The 21,615-nt window shown below is 43.1% G+C and overlaps 1 protein-coding gene across 2 annotated transcripts in view; it reads left to right on the top strand.

The window, feature by feature from the left end:
• Positions 1 to 21,615, top strand: part of C7 (complement C7) — a 304,122-nt gene that overhangs the window by 70,448 nt on the left and 212,059 nt on the right. For both annotated transcript variants that reach the window (XM_069221437.1, XM_069221440.1), the window contains exons 4-5: positions 2,955 to 3,096; positions 12,221 to 12,362. In XM_069221437.1, the coding sequence (XP_069077538.1) occupies positions 2,955 to 3,096; positions 12,221 to 12,362 (284 nt within the window). The remainder of the gene's footprint in view (positions 1 to 2,954; positions 3,097 to 12,220; positions 12,363 to 21,615) is intronic.

Consider the following 21,615-nt stretch of genomic DNA (forward strand, 5'->3'; position numbering starts at 1 on the left):
AGACGTCGACACTCCTGCATAGGTGGGCATGCCATATTTACCCCAGTGGATGGCTGCTGGTGGAGTTGATGTGTGTTGGAAGCCCCTGCCAAGGAGGTGTGGGAAAGGGAGGGTGCTTGAGTATGTACGGAATAATAGGCACTTGCTCTTATACTGACCTGCCTGAAGTTGTGTATTTGTTTTGCTTCACTGTAAAATAGAAAATATAGATGTTAAAAAATATGATGTCAGGTCCAACAGTTAGTATTGTACAGAAGTGAAATCTTGGGGGAAGAGAATACAAAAACAATTTAGTCTGCTGGTTATGAGAAATGCACCAAGCGGTGAACTAGAAGCAAATGATTTACGTTTGTGATCACGTTTGTGATGGTGTAACCTGTCCGCTGAACTCTAAATCAGGCCCTTAATGTTGTTCTTTACTTACTGCATACCCTGGGAGGAATGTACATGTAGATATCACTCTTGCTAGTCTGATAGTTGTTTAGAGTGGGAAAATGGGACATGGAGAAGTGGAAGGGAAATGGATGGGAGAAAGGACTGGCTTTGATGCACAATAATTCGTGAATGATTTGCAGTTTGAAGTATCTTCATGATGATCACGTTGATTAGAGTTGGGCCAGGTAGATCATTCAGATCCTGAAGACCAGAGTTGCTGTCATAACTGTGCGCCTCTTCAGTCTGGGGACTGGATAGTGCTGGCACCTCCTCTCTGCTGAAATTGCAGTTTGAAGTATCTTCATGATGATCACGTTGATTAGAGTTTAGATGCCTAAAACACTGTGATAAGCAATACTTCTTCTATTACCTATTTTTGTTATCCAAGTGACTTGAGACCTTTATTGAGAACTGGTGTACAATGATGGACAGGTTACTCAATGGAAACAACCAGCTTAGTGATAAAGGGGGTCATTCCAACCCTGGCGGTCATCGACCGCCAGGGTGGATGACCACGGAAGCACCGGCAACAGGCTGGCGGTGCTTCCCTGCCCATTCTGACCGCGGCGGTAAAGCCGTGGTCAGAAAAGGGGATCCGGCGGTTTCCCGCCGGATTTCCCCTGTCTGGGCTGAATCTCCATGGCGGTGCTGCAAGCAGTGCCGCCATGGAGATTCCGACCCCCTTGCCGCCACCCTGTTTCTGGCAGTTTTTACCGCCAGGAACAGGATGGCGGGAACAGGTGTCGTGGGGCCCCTGGGGGCCCCTGCACTGCCCATGCCATTGGCATGGGCAGTGCAGGGGCCCCCTAACAGGGCCCCAGCATGATTTTCACTGTCTGCTTAGCAGACAGTGAAAATCGCGACGGGTGCAACTACACCCGTCGCACCCCTGCAACACCGCCGGCTCCTTTCGGAGCCGGCCTCTGTGTTGCAGGGCCTTTACCGCTGGGCCGGCGGGCGCTCCTTTGGCGGGCGCCCGCCGGCCCAGCGGGAAAGCCAGAATGGCCGCCGCGGTCTTTTGACCGCGGTGCGGCCAGATGGCGGTGACCGCATGGCGGGCAGCTACCGCCGCCCGCCGCGGTCAGAATGACCTCCAAAGTCTGTTGTTCATGTTCGTTTTGAACTGACTTTCAATAAAAATATCAGAATACAAAAAATTAATTCTACTGAAGGATCAATCTGAAAAAGATGGATTGGGTTCCCACAATGTTCTCCAGGACATGTTTTAAGAGTAGATCTGATTTTAGTTAATATAGTTAATCATTTAGTTAATATAATCTATTAAATTGTTAAGAGAACTTTAAACTATTGATATTGTTTAAAAATTGCACCCATTGCACTATACTTATTGAATTACCATACAGAGTTAACACAATAACTAGGTTGGACTTACTAGACATAAAGATGGATTAATTAAAGAGATATAAAGGGAAAACAAGTTTAAAGTCAGTAAGTAAGTCAATATTATATAATTTATATTCAGCTCTACATAGGAAGAATATCATATATACTTATGTGAATTATCCAGAGAGGAATGGTTCTTTCGGTTGATATCAGAGAACAATTTAGCCAAAGTGAGAAGGTTGATGTTAAATTAAGAACAGGATACATAAATGGTCAGATACAATAAAGACTACAAAACAATATAATCATAATGCCCATTGTGTGTCCATTTTGTAACAATGAACAATTACCCTTACAGCACCTTATTTTCTTCTGCTCGACTTTGCACTTTGCAAGGAAATTCTTGTTATTACCAATTAGGAGGAGACTGAATATTCATCAGATATCAGTTATGTTAGAGTTAGAGTTTTCTAATACAATTTAAGAAATTATATATTAAAATGGGTATGATATAAATATAAGGAGTATGTCAGAATGTATATTTGTTAGTTAATAAATCATTTTTCTTTAGTGTTATCCTATAATGAGATTATGGCTGAAGTTGCGAGAGAAGTTGCTAAGCAGTGTGAGCTACTAATGAATTAATGTATTTTATTTAATAGGTTTTTATGTTGGTTTGTAAATATTGGCATAAATCAAACACTAAATAAATAAATTAAAATTAACCCATTACCTGGGGGATTTTCTCAGAAAACATAGTTTGTGCACCAGTTTCAGTAGATTTTCTCATCAATGCCACACTTTTTTCTGGATTTAATCTATTTGCTTTTGACAGGCAACGCGTGTTCATGGAAATCATAAATGCGTGAATCTTTCTGCACATCATGTGATCCTGGTGTGCGCTGTAACCCCTACTTTAGGGCAAATCATGATTTCTGTGACCCTTGTAATGTTGGCCTTAGTATACCAGTACATCAAGTCATTAAATATTACATTAAAATGTGGCTTGTGTGCTTTGGGTGTATAATTTGATTTGTTCTGTGATTTTACATTGGTATAAGCATCGGTTCAAAATGTAAACTTATTTTTGATGTGAAACAATGTTGCTTTATTGGGAGGATTTTCAAATATATTTAAAAGTTAAAGTTTAAAAATCTTGTATCTTTTTATTTTAGACACGCAGGCGGACTATAGCTGTTTATTCCCAGTTTGACGGTCATCCTTGTACTGGACATACCTTTGAAACCCAGCCCTGTGTTCCTACACGAGGATGCCTCACAGAGGATGGATGTGGTGATCGTTTTAGATGTTTTTCAGGTAGTTTATGATATCATTTTCAATATATTGATTATTAATGTAGTTATTATTGTATCTTATAAAGTGGTTATTTGTTGAATCCTTAAACCACTAAACATGATCATTTCTAATTCTTTTTTTGATGGATGGTTGGGGGAGAAATTTTGTCCATGAGAAGGGGAGGGTAAATAAGCAGAGAATCAGTTTCAGATACTGCTCTCTTTGCTGAGCCATTGTCTAGTCCGTTCTGAGAAACAATTTGTTTGACTTGTTTGATGCAGGAGCAGCAGACCTGAACCTTTTCCAAAAGCAGCTTATGCCCATAATCCCTGATGCAGCCCATTGTCGTGTAGGTTCTCATTATCCTAATGAGACTACTGGATTTGGGCGGCAGAATCACTTGCACAGTGGGGGACTGAGTCTGAACCCATTACAGGTGACACCTGACGGCCTAATCCGGGGTTTGTTCTTGTTTACTAGCAGTGCCTCATCTCCACCCAAGAGCAGTGATGATTGGGCAACCGAGCGCATGACACAAATGAATCCTCAGGGAAATCGTGGTCACTCAGATCGCATCAGTTTCTCTCAGTTACATTAGTCTCACATTTGCAAGGACAATCAGAGGCAGAGTATAGTTCAATAAGGTTTTATTGCAGTAACTGCATCTTAGATAATAAAGCATGTATTGCAATAACTAGGACGATGAAGCATGACAGGATGAAAATGGTGACAAGGAGAGTGAAGCATAAAAATAACGCTACCATATTGTCATATGTCGTTAAGTATAGCACCTACCTAGGCTATGTTAGAGCATAGCATGTTAAGCTCTAATTCTGCCCTTCAGGTTCCCCTGGGAAGACATTATCCCTCATACCTAAGCAAGAGGCCTGTAGTCTACATAAGCAGCTGTACCTAAGCACTCAGCAATTAGCATACAGTTGTGGTCACTGGCTGGAATCTCCCTCCAACGTACATGGGTCAAAGTAGTGTTTTTATAATATAACAGCTGATGTTCCAAGAAAGGATCCCCACGTAAGAGTGTGTATGTTTCTGTGAACGTTAGAGACAAAGCGTACCACTTTTGCTGGCAACCTATCTTACTGCAGCCTTGAGAAAAGCACAGAGTGAAAGAAATGTCTTGTTTAAGAATGCAGTGCTGGCCTAGGCAAAAAACAGCTAGATAGAGAAAATAAAACAAGACCGCAAATGTGGCTATTGTTAAAATACTGAAACCGAAAATATGTCTAGGTTAAAGTGCACAGCGCTAGGCCTAGTTTTCTAAAATAACATGCATGAAGCTATATCTAAAATGGCTACACAACACCATAGGTAACCTAAAACTGTGCTAGTTCTCTTCCAGCCCTCTCGCAAGACTCCCTCAGTCTGTAAATCTTTGTCAGTGCTTAAGACATCCTTTGGGAAATCCACTTGAGCTTCTGAAACCTGGACCAATTCAATCTTGTGAACTCTCCGTGGGATGTTATATACAGTTACATACAGTTCTCTTGGTTACATTACATATGCTTACTGTATGGAACAGATAGCATAAAAAACTAATTTTGTTTTATCTCGCAAAGTCAAGCGCAATCAGAGCATTTGTAGCGGCCAGCCTCTAACTCAGACATAAAAGAAATTTAGGTAGTACTCAAGCTGTTTTTATTGGATACTGTTAGAAAAGTTCTAGAGTTAATGAATCTGTCTGTGGCTATGAGTTGGCACAAACAACAACCAGGAAATCAGAGAGTTATCACTGAAAGCAGTGACCACACATTTTAATTGATAAAAGCAAACTGCTCTAGGTACTGTTCCACCGTTAGCCTAGAAGTAGAGGGTGAAATGTTATTTGAAAAGGTGAGCCTTTAGTAGACATATAAGTTTGGATGAGAGCTAAAGCAAAGCTTATTTGCAACCTTTTCTAAAGCTTGCCTACCATGCAGTTTGTAAGGAGTGTGACTACAGAAGACAAATATAAGTAATCATAGGTTCTAAAACTGAGGAATAATGGAATATATGACACAACAGTTCTGATCTGAAGATTATACAGGATCCACAGTATAATAAAAATGAATCCTGAATGCTCTACCTCTTCGCTATGGGGGAGATTGTGCTGGTAGGATGGTAGGTACAGTGTGTCCAGTCCCATCAATAGTGGCTAACCAGCCATCCTGTATCCCTTTGATAGACCTGAGCCTGAGGCTTGTATACATCGATATGGTGGTCATCTAACAATTGTATTCTATAAATCCTATCCTGTGTATGTATGATGCTTGTTGTTGTAGGTCAGAGGGATGGTGATAAGCTAACCCACTCCGGAATTAATCTGGTTTGATGTATATAATAGACGTATATAGTAGTGACTTTTTAAATTATAATATTTTAGTGAAAGATACCACTAGTCAAGAGAGTAGTCATCTGATACAAGGGACTCATATCAGGATTGTTTTGCCCTGAAGAAAGACCCCTGACACAGTTTAGGGTATTTTCTTGAGGGCTGAAACATGTTAACCTCCTAGCAGGGTCAAATTTATGAGAACCAGAATAAACAATTTGTCAACTAGTAGTTAAATATATGCTATTTCTTGTTTCCCGTTTGGTTTTGGCATTACATTAAAGGAAGTGGGATCAAAAAGAGCTCCCCATTGACCAATGTGAGGAGGGACCCTATGGTAAAGTATGCCATCCATATAGTGAGGAGTGAGGGTCTTTTGCCGCAATAAAAGAACTCCCTGTGCCTGGATAACATTCTGCACCCCTGATGGATGTTGTGGGTAGGATAACTGTTGAATCACTCAACATTAAAGGTCCCCCCTGCACCACAGTAGTTGTTTATGTCATACTGACTTGTAGCTCTCTGGTTATCCCTAGCACTGCTAAACATGGTCAAAGCACTTGTATTGATCCCTTTACAAGAAAGTACTCTTGTCTTTCTGTCAGCACGGCACTATAGCAAAGGTTGGTCTTTGCAAATCTCAGAGTGAGAATAACTATTGCAGCGCCCTCCAGTGGGGAGGTAAGTTGAATACATCCTGCAATTACCAGTCCATATAGTGTTACTCTCACCCACGTGAGTTGTAATATAAGTGCATTAACATGTTAATATAACTTTTCCATTGCTATTATTTACACTTGTTAACTTTTTTTACACCCTAATGATGTGCTACGTATCATTTAAAGTAAAATTGGCAAGGTGTAGTCACCTATCACATGTTGCGTGGCTGTTCTACTTGTTAAAGTGGTTTTCTTTAATTACCATGAATAAAAGTTGGAAGGGATACATTATTTTTGTCTAGTTGAGAAAGTGCTGTATTTCGAAAAAAAACCTATATATAACAAACAACTGATACAATTAAAATATAAGACAGAAGGACCAGGAGCAATATTTGAGCACCAAAAAATGGAACAGGAGCTCAGTGGATTAATGCTTCGTAGACGTCACAATGTTTCTAAGAGAGGGAAAAGATCAATACCATAGGTCAAAAACAACATAACATATGATACACCAAAGCAACATGGAGCATCTGAGATCACTCAGTTAAAAGAATTACAATACTTCTCATTTGGAGTACGTTCTAAATTGGGAGTTAAAACCTGTCAGTGCAAATATTGCTCTTGTTTGGACTTGTCTTTGTATCTGCCTTTTGGAAAGTAAAAATGAAGCATAAAGTGTGCGCTCATTTTATCTGCACTTCTAACACCAGTGTTTTGCTTGTGGTCAATGAACATGCTACTACATGTTGTTGTGTTGTTATACCTTGTTTTTGATATGGCAATCTAACACCAGACCAGTACTGGCGAAAATCATAATGCGTTAAATGGTAATTTGTACAGAAACCTCCTTTATATACCATTTACCTGTCATTCTTTGTAATTGTCAAAGTGTAAACTGGCTTCATTCTACCAATGACACTTTGGGCTTATATAATATGCCACAAAAATAATTGTATTAGGGTTTAGAGTTCTGTGAGTTTCAAAATAAATTAGAGCATATTTAAAATGGATATATAACTATCTTGTATGCACCACATAAGAACATTTTTTGTATTTTGCTTTGTTTGCACTGTATTAAAAACCTGGTTCACATCATGTTGTGGTTTTGATGCCTCCCTTGTATTTCCCATGCTGCAGATAAATATTTTGAGATAGGTCAGTATGTAAAGCAAATGTTTTCATTTACATGCATTTGAAACGCCAGTCTTCACCTTCCACGCTTTAGCCCCAGTAGGAGTGCCACTAGGGAAAAGTTGGAAAATTATTTTTAGGATGTTGAGATCCTGTTAATGAGGGGAGCTTGGCATGAGAGGGAAAAATTGGGATTATGAGACCACATATGCAAGGTGGCACTCACAAGGACCAGAAAGCTTTGATCACTGGATCCGGTTTGAAAGCACATCAGCCGAGTGGTGGACTCTTGCACATCCATCCATGGTTAACTGTCCTCTTTTATGTACGTTTATTTTTATAATGAACATACGCAAAATGTCTTGTCACTATTTAAAAAAAACAGCAACCAATAGAAATACATAAAGACTAAAAGAACACCTCCGTGAACCAATGCCTTCTGAGCAGAGACAAAACGAGAATTACTCCCAAGCCTTGAGAAATCTGAATCTAGGAAGACTGAGTGAGGAGTGAGGGGAAGGGAATACTTACATCTGGAAGGTGGGATAGAGAAAGCCCTCTACTTTAGGTACAGTTATGGATTTAGACATAATAAGATACTCTTGGTCATAGACCACATGTACCATCAAGGAGCATACAGTTTGAATCTAGGGGCTAGAAACTCAGACATATGTAATGGACATAGCCTTTTAACAGTGTAGAAACCTAATAAAGAGAGTGATGCGCTCGCATCTAGAGAGGCTTTTAATTGGCTAATCTATTGCTTTGCATAAGCAAAAGAAAGTACAGAATCTTCATCAGGGCAGCAAAGTAGATGGATTTACCAAAGTTCAGTCAAGACCGGAGCATGACATTGATTGCTAGGTTATAAAACTGAAGCTAAATGCAAGGTAGCCCTTTCCCCAGGATTTTTTAGCTGTAGAAGACAGACTTTTGCCACCTTCATCACCTGGCTTTCCAAAGATGGATTGGAGTTAAAATAAATGCCCAGGTTAAGAACCACCTTGTCTGTTGGGGATTAACTGTTTGGGGGAAGAGGAGTTGCAGAGAGAAACATGGCCTTAGACCAAAGAACATTATTTATTTTGGAAGCATCTACTTAGTAGAAGCTAAATCTTTGTTGGGTTGAGCGTAAGCAAATGAGTTGTCATCCACCACCAGTGAAATCCAGCTAGTTACAATGAAGAGTGCTGGACGCTGTGCCCATTCTCTCATGCCAACGTTTTTAAAGACCAATCATTGGTTTGGGTACACTTGTTGCAGCACCAAGGTCATAGAGGGTGGTGATGGCCCAGTGTTAATTGCCACATCAGATGTAGAAGATTAGAGGGTAATAGAGATGATCAAGCTGGGTTGGGGGTGGCATCCCACTAAAGTGATAATCAGATGTGGGCACGGGGGAAGTATGCTCATCATGCAGAGTTAGTACTCACTAACTTGCATATGTAGCTTGTTCTAGGGCAGCCATTCTTCTGTCACTGATGCAGGGTTGAGTGTACTTCTTGGTACTCTTGGTTAGTGTCACTCGATTCTTTGAGGTGTTTAAGGCATCCTCTAAGGCAAGTTCAGCAGGGACAGAATGGGAGGTCTGAAGAGCATCAGGCCTAGTACTAATCTTAACAAAATCGAAAGCATTCTATCCCCGAGTTCGGAGCTTTGCCAGATCAACACTATTGCGGTAGTAGTGGAAATGCTGGTGTAGGGTACAAATGTATATTCTCAGTCCCTAGCCATTGTCCTGCTACCACCGTACCCAGCAGTACTGGATGGCACAAGCTACCCCAAAAAAGCACAAATCCTTATGTATGTCAGTCAGACAGCTGCTGTGAAAGATGGTCAGTCCTTGTCATTTTGGGCAGAACCACACTCAGTCTTGGCACAGCATTTGCAAACAAACATGTTTCCAATCTTTGTGAGTAGTGCCATTTCCTGGTGCACTGGAGGTTGTATTGATTTCTCATGTGTACAGGTTCAAGGTTTACAATCATAAATGCAAACACAATCAAATAGTGATCACAAACTTTACCTGTCATTAGAAGAAAACAAAGGCTTATCTATTACCATTAGAAACTGCACTTCATTTATGTAGCAGGCCCATTTCCATAGCCCCAAGGTTACAGGCAGGATCTAGAGTAAGTAGTGTTGGTGCGTCGGACCTTTAAAAAGAAAACTTACAAGGGGACACGAAAAGGGCGATGAACCTTTTGACTCACTTTGAGGTTTTCCCACCATATATCCTGTACATGCAGAACAATACTCAATAGCAATTAACAACATTAGTAATCAATAAGAGTCAGTAATTGTCACGCACCATGACCTTGCGGTCATAAATAACCACACCTTTATTTAAAAGTTAGAATATTTATTTCCCTATATTAACAATGCTAATGTCACATAAGATAATCTCAAAATCAAATGATAAACATACAGAAAGAACCCTGGCTGACCAAAGGGACGAAAGAATTGCAATCTAATCAAAGCTTGAGCTACTACACATTCTAAAGTTACAGTGCAAAGTAATAGCAAGAATAACTGCGCAAACGATATTACATACATTTAGATTCACAAAGAAAATACATTACAAGTTACTCCATATATTGAATTTCATTATTGAGGATCCTAACTAACACCAGAATAGAATAGCATGTTTGGGCTTCATGCAAAACAATGTCAGTCAACACAAATTTGGAAAAACATCTAACTATGGCTCTATCAAAATAGTGGGGTTGGTACTTAGAAACAAAAGCAAATAGACATAGCAAACAGCATCATAGTCAATATACTTATCCTCAGTTTGGATCAGCAAGCTATGACAGTCTTCGTCACCAGGGCATCAGTCTGCCCAGCAAGGATTCAGCATCAAAGTTCAGAAAAAGCAAAGTCTTATAAGCTTTAAAGTTAAGAATGTCTCCTCTCAAGACGCTCAAGAATAATGACCTTTCGGTAAGGTAGAAAACGGGCAATTGCGGTGTCTTCCCTCAGTGCAGTCCGGCTAAGTTAGATTTCCTAAAACTACTTCCCAAGTCCCTATTGGTCGAGGGATCGCATGTTCACACTTTGTCCAATAAAACTAAAACTTATAATCTGCATTTCTACTAGTACATGGTTCACATGTCGATGATTGACTCCTTCCGTACTGTTCTCATCCATACGGGTCGTCAGGTAGCAATATTGTTGCATCTTATACTCCAGTCAGTGTCTTCATTGTACTCTCCTAGGAAAGTTAGTCTTACACACATTACATTTACAATGTTGCATTAGTAAGAACCGCATCTTCTAGCAAGCAGTTCTCATGAGAAAGACTTTTAGCTACAAGCACATTAGGTCAGCACAGTGGAAAATCACAATTTAAATCTCCAAGCAGACATTTCATTAAACGCCTAAGAAATACCTCTTGACATGAGGCTGTGCAACTAGGCCAAGACCTCCGCTAAGTTAAGGCCTACCATTAATAAACCTAATACATATCACATAATACATATCCCTCAATATGACATATTACTACATTAATCAAACATAAGCTCAATATATTGTATTAATAGGCCATTAATAAGTACACCTCATGAACATTGGTGGCCACTCATGTGGTCACACTTTCAAATGTGTGCATTATTTTTCTCTATATTAGTACATTTTCTATCAAATCCAACAGTCAAATACATGAATATTCATTAGTAATTTTCATTAAAAACTCAGCGTTAGCACTAGCAAAGGGAGGGTATTTCCTGGAGAGTACGGGATCACCAAAGCTTGTACTGTGGTGCACCAGATTTACAGTTTAGTGGATCTTTTAGGTTAGGCCCCTAAAAGTTAGACTAAAAAGTGAAAAATAGAGGCAAACTTGATAATCAAAGAAAAATCATGATTTGGGTGTTACAGGTATTAGACCAAGCTGTCATATGGGCCTTTCAAGGGCTAAAAGTTGTAATGTCACAGTTTTCAACTCGTCCCCCTTAAAGGGCACAAGCCAGTTCAGGCTGTTTCAAGATTTGCCAGTTACCTTTTTCAGCTGATGTAACAGACGGAGTAGATGTCCAAGAGATAGTCAAGACATCATGTAGCAATATTGTTGTGCAAGGTAAGTTCAAATGTCAAACTGGTTTGGATCTCGGGCGCTTCTTCAATTGTCAAATAACCTATTTCTCTTGCAGTTTGCAGTCTGTAATTGTAGTCTTAGTATCCAAAGAGGTAGAACTAGCTCACTTAAGGAATCAGAATGTTTGTCACAAGTGCATTAATGATGGCGCCGCAGACATGTTCAGTGCAAATACGCCCAATCATGCACAGGATGAAGTTATGCATCTGTATGTTTAGCCCTAGAAATAAGGTTGTGTTATCCTACACAAATCAGGGTTTTAACTCAGCAGTATATTCTACCCTTTAGCGGGCAGCAGCCCCTTCATGGGAGGGAAGCTGAACAGATATTCATTGACGCTACAATGGTGATAGCATTTGAATTTGCCATCACAAATATACGATCCCTGACGGTAGCGACTTTGTAAAGAAAAACAATTCATAATTTGGTTGTGGGCCCTTTCGGAAGCTGGGCAATTGGGGGAGGAAAAGATGGGGTGGCAAACAACGTTCCCTAGTGTGATCCAGTTCACACAGATGCAATGCCTATACAGACATACAGTGCACGCACATTACTTAAAACGGTTTTTGGTTAGTTACTGATTTGTTCTCCAAATGAATTTGAGTTTAAATATCCACACGCTACTAGATGTATTTGTATTATATTTAATGTGTGCAATATCAGGCTAGCTAGCTGTCAGTCCACAAACAGGAACGGGTGGTTGACTGACAGGAAGTAGGCAGGATGGCAAGCATTACAAGAACTGTGTGGATTGTCTTTGCTCTCCTTGCATTTATATTCCACCTACTACCTGTCAATCATATATCATTGCTCCTGTCGCTAAAGCTTCTAGTTTGACGCCTGATTGCATGCAATGGCAAGTCGGTTCATTGAACAGTGTAGTGTGGCTTCCGTATTCCTCTCACCATTGGAAGGTGCTTTATTTTTCAGGTCAATGCATAAGCAAATCACTGGTGTGTAATGGCGACCATGACTGTGAGGAGAGAAGCACGGACGAAGAACAGTGTGAAGACCGGAAGCCTGTCTGCGACAATGATAAAACCCCCCCGAACACGGACCTTACAGGAGCTGGGTGAGGTTAATTGACAAATAAAGCATTTGACCACCATATCAATTACCAGGAATCCCGGACAATGTTCTTACAGTAATACTTTACCGCCTTTTATTATGCAATATGTCAATTTGCATAGCACAAAGATGCCCTCGTGCCATATTGCATTAGGGTGCAAAAATCTCTCAGAAAAATACAGTTTGTGTATAGTATTGGTTCAGTTTTTTGTATTCTATTCCATATTTTGCACAGTGAGCGAAAAATGTTTGCAAATAGTCCTTGCAACTAATATTCCTGCCTTAATGCACTGTTTTGTGTGCACAATCCCCTCTAGGGAGTAAGTGGAGGCAATTGTACATGCAAGAACCACAGGACTGAGTTTGATTTGTTCAAAATCTTGTGAGTGTAAAACTGGCCACAAACACCGGCTGTACTGTATGTCACACTCGCCACAGCAGCACGAGGCCATATAGTTGACTGAGCCTCTCACTGTTTCTACATTCACAGAAGATCTCAACCTAATGCATCTCTCTGCCATAATAGTTCGTCATAAGTCTACATCAAATGATACATTTTATATTGCTTTGAGGTAGGGAAAATAATCCCTTTAGAACACGGTATATACTTACAAACACAAGTTCTCATGACTTGAATCATCATTTTGCCTATTTGCAACACTTACACCGTTGGTGAAAACTATTGCTTCTTTCGTATTTTCTTTCTTTGCACAACAAATGACATATGTTCTGCCTTTGGTCTTTTCTCCTATTAAATGTTGGAATGTTTACACTGCAGGAAAACTAATCACAACTACAGGAAAACTGGGAGTGTGTGATTATCATACAACTTGTCATTCCAATCCCGGTTCAAACAGTGCTTGATATTTAGCCCTTAATATGTAATGAGGGCCTCAGTTTCAATCCCTCCGTAAGCTTTGGTTTGCATAGGGATCAAAATGTAGCCTTTGACTTGTAATGCGGGCTAAAAAGGGACAATGAACCTTTGCAAACGTGTTTTATAAAGCCAGACATCGTACAATACTACAATTGCTTTCCTCTTATACCATGAAAATGATATCCGCCCAGCTCCAGAAATGGCTGACCTCTGACGAACCTGCATTCACATTTTCCTGTTTCATCAACATATTCCGACCTTTATGAAAAAGAATAATCACAAAATGAAACAGTGTCTTGAAAATATCACACAATCACAGTTTCTGTACTACTGCATTTTAATATCTGTGTTAGTCTTTAGAAAAAATAACTCACATTAGTGTCAAAGTTATGAGAGCTGGGAATGCCAGGCTGGACCAGTGGCATATGAAAATTGGACATAAATGAATTTTCACCTTTTCTGGTGAAAACTATACTTTACCGTTAGTCTCTCATTGGTTTTTCTAATTGTTCTGAATAGTAAGTGATTTATTTAATTTTGTCCCCTCTTGCTACAACTGTTAACAAGACAGCTACATTAGAGATTGTTTGAACCAAGTGAATAAGGGATTGGGCGCTATTGTATGGTTGTCACAGACAAGCTAGAAAAATAGATTTGAGTTGTTGCCAGTGGGTCAGAGTGATGCATGTATTGCCATGAATCCATTTTTGCTGTCTATGTGGGTTCCTTAAGGGAAGTGAACAAACCTAAATATTCATGTCAAGATCGCTGTGCCATAAGGACTAAGTGCCAGATGTATCAAGAATGCAATTTGCGAATCGGAAATAGCGATTTTTAAGAAGTCGCTATTTCTGAGTCGCAAATTGCAATGTATCAAATTTGCGATTCGGTAATGCTGATTTCTTAAAAATCGCAAATGCTATTACCGAATCGCAAATTGCGATACAGCCCCCATTCGCATCTATGGGCCTGTCGGCCCGTATTTGCGAACATTTTGGCATGTCCCAAATTGCAAATTCCTAACTGGAATTCGCAATTTTGGGAAATGCAAAATCCAGGGTGCTGGGGGCCTACGGCCTCCTCTGCTGCACCCCAAAACATTTTTTAACAACATGTAAGGTGCACACATGCCAAAAGGACATGTGTGCTTTACATGTAAATTTTTAAAATGCATTTTAAATGCATTTTCAAAATTTGCACATGGTTACCACCAAGTTCAACTTGGTGGTCATAGCGATTCCTTAATGCCCAATTTGCATTAAGGAATTGCTTCATACATGTGCTTTAGAAATCGCAAATAAGGATTCCTTATTTGCGATTTCTTATTTAGAGAGTCGTAATTTGCGACTCTCTAAACAGGGTCGCAATTTTAAGGAATCGCTATTTTAGCGATTCCTTAAAATTGCATTCAGAATGCCTTTGATACATTCTATTCTGAAAGGGCTTTTTGCATTCGCAAACGGGCATTTGCACCGTTTGCGAATGCAAAAAGCTTTGATACATCTGGCCCTAAGTCCTCTAAGCTCCAACACACCTGATTATATTGTGTTTCCAGTTCAGATGAAATTTGTCCCACCTGTTTAATGCGAATGACTGGTCCATGTGTTCCTTGCCAACTGTAAGCTAAAAACGTATTGATGTCCCCTAACCAATTACTAGTTTTTCAAACTGATACAAGCCTTTCCATCCTTCACCTGTATGCTAAGTGATGTGGACCCGAGCTCTCATTTTCCATATGGACACAAGGTCCCCCTCAACCTATAAGCCCCAACAATGTGCCCTGGATTTCTTGTATACCTGCTCAGAGGGTAGATGTAATAGTGTTTATTATAGCTTTTAAAAATTATTTTATGGTAATGGAAGTACAAACAAAAAGTGCAGCATCTCTACGTTACACTTGTAATATATTCACTGACCAATAGCATAGTTGCGCCCAATTATACATCATAATCATGCTTTTTGCTTCTTAACTGCAGTTTGACAAAACATCTCCAAAGTGTGCCCGGCACTAGACTCAAACGTGTTCATACTTCTTTGAACAATCTCAGGCATTTTACACAAATTCATCTGCCTTGAAACAATAGTCCATGGCATAAGGCCACAGAAGAGTGGTTCTTAATCCACTCACCAGTTCTTTGCAATGCCTATATTTGCAATCATTATGCCCATTGCCACTAATGAGCATTGTTAGACTTTTCATCCTTGGCGTGGTCTCCCTTAACTTTTTGCCTCTGTTCCCCAGGTTGTTGATGTGTGCTGGACTCTGATTTTACTGTTTTTGTTACTCTGGGCACTTTAGCACTGCTAACCAGTGCTAAAGTGCAAGTGCTCCTGTTTAAAGTGTGTACGTAATTGGTTCTCCATGATTGGCATATTTGTTTTACTGTTAAGTCCCTAGTAAAGTGCACTAGAGGTGCCAGGGCCTGTAAATCAAATGCTACTAGTGGGCCTGCAGCACTGGTTGTGCCACCCACACAAGTAGCTCTGTAATCATGTCTCAGACCTGCCACTGCAGTGTCTGTGTGTGCAATTTTAACTGTAAATTCGACTTGGCAAGTGTACCCACTTGCCAGGCCTAAACCTTCCCTTTTCTTACATGTAAGACACCCCTAAGGTAGGCCCTAGGTAGCCCCAAGAGCAGGGTGCAGTGTATAGATAAGGTAGGACAAATAGTAATGTGGTTTATATGTCCTGACAGTGAAATACTGCCAACTTCGTTTTTCACTGTTGCAAGGCCTGTCTCTCTCATAGGATAACATGGGGGCTACCTTTAAATATGATTAAAGTGTAGATTCCCCTAGAGAGTAGATGGGGACATGTGGAGTTTGGGGTCCCTGAACTCACAATTTAAAAATACATATTTTAGTAAAGTTGATTTTAAGATTGTGCGTTTGAAAATTCCACTTTTAGAAAGTGAGCATTTTCTTGCTTAAACCATTCTGTGACTCTGCCTTGTTTGTGGATTCCCTGTCTGGGTCAGTTTGACAGTTGGGTTGTTTTTCACCACGCACTAGACAGTGACACAAAGGGGGCTGGGGTGTAACCTGCATTTCCTGATTAGCCATCTCTGCTAGGAGGGAGGGGTGGAGTGGTCACTCTCATCTGAAAGGACTGTGCCTGCCTCTGACAATGCCGGCTCCAACCCCCTGCTGTGTGTCTGAGGCCTTGCCTGGGCAAGGCAGGATTTCACAAGTAGGGGTGAGTCCCCTTTGAAGAAAGGTGACTTCAAAGACTAAAATGGGTATAAGAAGGGCTCCCAAATCTGCAGACTTTAGAAACACTTCTGGAACAAAGAAGAACCTCTGCCTGGAGAAGAGCTGATAGCTGAGGAAGAAGTGCTGCCCTGCCTGTGACTGTGCTTTATGGAGCTTTCCTGCAGTGCTGCTTCTGCCAGAGTAAGAGGGCAAAGACTGGACTTTGTGTGCCTTCCATCTTGTGAAGAAATCTCCAAGGGCTTGATTTAGAGCTTGCCTCCTGTTGTTTGAAGTCTCAGGGACAGCAAAGACTTCTCTCTGCCAGCACCTGGAGTCTCTGGAGAGACTCCTGCTCTGACAAGTGGTGCCCTGTCCAGTCCCTGGGCCCTTGAAAGGAAAGCTGGTGGAAATCCAAGGAAATCGACTTCGGATGACTCCGGACCGACGCCGCTGCTGAATCCGGTAACCCCACCTGCACCCGACGCCGTGACCTTCGCTGGAACGCGACACTCTTCGCAGCCCCGACGCCGCAGCAGCCCCGCTGAAGTCCGCTACTCCGTGGAAGTCGCCGCACCACGTCGTGACCGACGCCGCTCAAAGTGCACGGATTCAACGTTTCGCACAGACGCCGCGATCCCCGACTTCGCGCATCGGCTTGTTTTCACTCTTCAACAAAGGTACTGTACTTGGGGGTCTACACGACTCCGTGTCTGGCGCCGCTGGTGTCGGCTTGTTGGGAACGACTCCGTCACGACGCCGTGTTAACATCTCATCGAAGCATTTTTGTTTCTAAGCGCTATTTTTGAGTTTAATCTCTAAAAATTCATAACTTGACTTGTGTATGTCGGATTTGTGTCGTTTTGGTCTTGTTTTATTTAGATAAATATTTCCTATTTTTCTAAACCGATGTTGTGTCATTTTGTAGTGTTTTCATTAAGTTACTGTGTGTGTTGGTACAAATACTTTACACCTAGCGCTCTGAAGTTAAGCCTACTGCTCTGCCAAGCTACCAAGGGGGTAAGCAGGGGTTAGTGAAGGGTGATTCTCTTTTACCCTGCCTAGAGTGAGGGTCCTTGATTGAACAGGGGGTAACCTGACTGTCAACCAAAGACCCCATTTCTAACATTGGTGATCAGCGGTTGGGATTTGGACTTGTACTTGTACTTGACATACAGTAATTAAGTGTACACTACTGTTTGAGTTCAGACCACTACGTGACCACATACTGCTTGTCTTGAGATTTTTGCTTTTTCTCTTTTTGTGGATTTTCCCTACATCCACTTTGTTTTTTTTTGCTGATCCTTGATTGACTTTGAACTTCATTTGGGAACTTGTTTCTACATTTGGAACTTTGCACTCTTTTTACCTTTCATCATGTCTCTACTTGGAGATGCATCAGTTGGAGCTGACTTTGACCTTGAGAAATTGGAGAGTTATACCAAAGCTCAGTTGAAGCAGTTCTGTAAAAGTTTTGACTGTCCCATTAAGAGCTCATCCAGGAAGGAGGAGCTACAAAAGGCGCTGAGGGCCTGGGTGACAGCCAAGAGCACTGAAGGGCACACAGAGGATGAGGGAGATGAGGAGGATGAGGAAGAGTGTTCAGTACACAATGGTATTGTGGTTGGGCCTGTTATGTCCAGGGAGAAGGTCTCCAGGGCAGGTAGCAGTGTCTCATCCAAGGGTCTGACACCTGAGGAGTTGCAGGACAGACAGGCAGAGAGGGCATACCAATTGGAGCTGCAGAAGCTCAATCTGGAGAAAGAGCAGTCCTTGAGGAAAGGAAGATGCAGCTGGCTCATGAGCTTAACTTAAAGGAGTTAGATCAGAGGAGCCAGTCCAGTAGTGATGGTGGCAGCAATCCTACAGTGCAGCCGGAGAGAAGGGTACACATCCCAAAAGACCTTGTGAGGGATTATAAGAGGGAGGATGATATCTACTTGTGGTTCAAGGGTTATGAGTCAGCTCTCCACATGAACCTGGTCCCTGAAGCTCATTGGGGGGCAGCCCTGTGGAAGCATTTTGAGGCAGAGGGGAGGGACACACTGACGGCCTCAGGGGATGCTCAGAGTCTCACCTACCCTGTCATGATGGAGGCCTTACTCACCAGGTATGGTCTCACCCCTGAGCAGTACAAGGAGAAGTTTAGATCCTACAAGAGAAAGGAATCCCAAACATGCTTGGAATGTGTTGATTCTTTTTGCAGGTCACTGGATGGTTGGGTGAAGGGCAGAAAGGTAAACACGTATGAGGGGCTTTACAATTTAATTGCTTGGGAGCACCTGTACAGTTTATGTTTTCCAGAGCTGCGCCAGCACCTCATTGACAGCAAGCTGACTGACCCCAGGAAGCTTGCGCAGGAAGCGGACCGCTGAGAGAGCACCAGGGTCCAAAAGAGGTATGGGGGAGACCACGCCAAGGGTGGGCAGGGTCCCTCTCAGAAGAAAGGGGGGGTAAGGGCAAACAGGGGAAGTTCTCTAAAGGGCCCCACACTGATTCCCAGGGTAAGGATTCCCAACCCCCAGTGAAAAGAAGCCATGGTTGTCCAAAGGGAAGCCAGTGGTAGGTGGTCCCCCACGTAAGTGCTATGCATGTGACCAAGTGGGTCATGTGAGGGGGGACCCCAAATGCCCCAAAAGTACACCGGCAGCCACTGGTGCACCGTCCCAGGGTTTGGCCAGTGTAGCGCTTGGGGAGGAGTTGGTTTCAGGTGGGTGGGAACCAGCAGAAATGACCCTTGTCTCACTAGGGGACAGTGAGATGGTCCAGAGAAACCTAGTGCCTGATAATACTAAGAAATACAGGCAATGGGTGACCATCAATGGAGCGAGGGTGGAGGCTCTGAGAGACACAGGAGCCAGTGTGACTACAGTGAGGAGTCACCTGGTGTCTGAAGAGCAGATTGATCCCCGGGTACTTCACCAAGTAGTTGCTGTAGACAACTCTGAGCGCCTCTGCAGAGTGGCGCAGGTTCCCTTGGAATGGGGGGGGGTCTCAGGTTCCTGGAAAGTAGCTGTGAGTCCAACCATGCCTGTTGATTGTTTGCTAGGTAACGACCTGGAGGATTCCCCTTGGAAGGAGGTGGAACACAGGTCTGACTTGGAGATGTTGGGTCTGCCTGGGTGGGTATGCGTATCCACCCGGTCTATGGCAGCCAATCAGGGTAGTCAAGAGCCCCTGGAGCCTGAAACAGTGGCCCAGGGGACCACCAAGAAGAGGAAGGGCAGGGGCGCGAGAAACCGGCCCCAGAAGTTCCCACGGTCCGGGAGGAGGCAGAGCCTGAGGGTGATGCCCCGGAGCCTACAGGGAAACAGGTGGCTGAACTGGGGGAGGTCCCTAAGCTGTCGCAGTGACAGCAGGAAGGGGGACCCACCAGGGAAGCATTCTGCACAGTGCAGAAGGTGTGCCCTACTCTTGAGGGGCTACGGCAGCAGGCTGCAGCCCAGGCGGCTGGTGAGGCGTCAGGTACTCACCTGATTTATTGGGAGGATGGCCTCCTGTATAGTGAGCCTAAGGTTCCTGAGCCTGGGTCAGCTCGTATGCTGGTGGTACCCCAGTGCTTCAGGACCTTCCTACTGGGTTTGGCTCATGATGTGCCGTTGGCAGGACATCTAGGGCAGGACAAGACCTATAAGAGGCTTGTCTCACACTTTTACTGGCCCTTGATGCACAAGCAGTCAGCTGCTTATTGTAGGTTTTGTCAGGCTTGTCAGGCAAGTGGCAAGAGTGGGGGGAAATGCAAAGCTCCCCTCCAACCTTTACCTGTAGTCAGTACTCCCTTTGAATGGGTAGGAATTGACATTGTGGGGCCTCTGGACCCCAAGACAGCCATGGGCAACAGGTTCATCCTGGTCTTGGTGGACCATGCCACCCGGTCCCAGAAGCCATTCCTCTAAGGACGGTCACTGCCCCCGTGGTGGGTCGTGCCTTGATGGGAGTTTTTACCCGCATGGGGTTCCCCAAGGAAGTGGTATCTGATAGAGGTACAAACTTCATATCCACTTATATGAAGTCTCTGTGGAAGGTGTGTGGGGTAACCTACAAGTTCACCACCCCTTACCACCCCCAAAGTAATGGTCTGGTTGAGAGATTCAACCGCACCTTGAAAGGCATAATTCAGGGCCTGTCAGAGCCCTTGAGGCGTAAGTGGGACGTCCTCTTGCCATGCCTTCTGTTCGCTTACAGGGAGGTGCCTCAAAAGGGACTTGGCTTTAGCCCCTTTGAGCTCAACTATGGCCACCCTGTGAGGGGACCGCTCAGTCTGGTGAAGGAGGCTTTGGAGAAAGCTCCTAGTAAACCACCCCACGATGTATTTAGCTACATGCTGGCACTAAGAAACCAGACTGCCCGCTTCAGGAGTCTCGCTCAGGAGAACCTGGAAGCAAGCCAGGAGGATATGAAACGGTGGTACGACCAGAATGCCACTCTGGTTGAGTTTCAGCCTGGACAAAAAGTGTGGGTCATGGCACCAGTGGAGCCTAGGGCTCTCCGAGATAAGTGGACTGGGCCTTTTGAGGTGGTGGAAAGAAAGAGCGAGGTCACCTATCTGGTAGACTTGCAATCCCCCAGGAACCCTTTGAGGGTCCTACATGTCAACCGCCTCAAACCACACTTTGAGCGAACTGAGCTATCCATGCTCCTAGCGACAGATGACGGGGTGGAGGAAGAGAGTGAGCCTCTCCCTGACCTCCTGTCTGCAGGAGAGAAAGATGGGTCGGTGGAGGGAGTGATCCTCTCCCCCTCCCTGACTGAGGAACAGCAGAGGGACTGTCGCCACGTGTTGGGACAGTTCGCCTCGCTGTTTTCCCTGATCCCAGGAGTCACACACCTGTGCACACATGATGTGGACACTGGGGACAGTACACCTGTTAAACATAAGGTTTACAGGGTGACTGACAGGGTCAGGGCTTGCATTAAGGAGGAAGTCTCCAAAATGTTAACCATAGGGGTTATTGAGCACTCCAGCAGTCCTTGGGCCAGCCCAGTGGTCTTGGTCCCAAAGGCTGCTGCTCCTGGTGCCACTCCAGAACTTAGGTTCTGTGTGGACTACCGGGGTCTCAATGCGGTCAGCAAGACTGAGGCACACCCCATCCCCCGAGCTGATGAGCTCATTGATCGTTTAGGAGCTGCCAAGTACCTCAGTACGTTTGATTTAACATCTGGGTACTGGCAGATTGCCTTAAATGAGG

Source organism: Pleurodeles waltl, chromosome 1_1 (assembly GCF_031143425.1).
Source record: "Pleurodeles waltl isolate 20211129_DDA chromosome 1_1, aPleWal1.hap1.20221129, whole genome shotgun sequence".
Lineage (NCBI taxonomy): Eukaryota > Metazoa > Chordata > Amphibia > Caudata > Salamandridae > Pleurodeles > Pleurodeles waltl.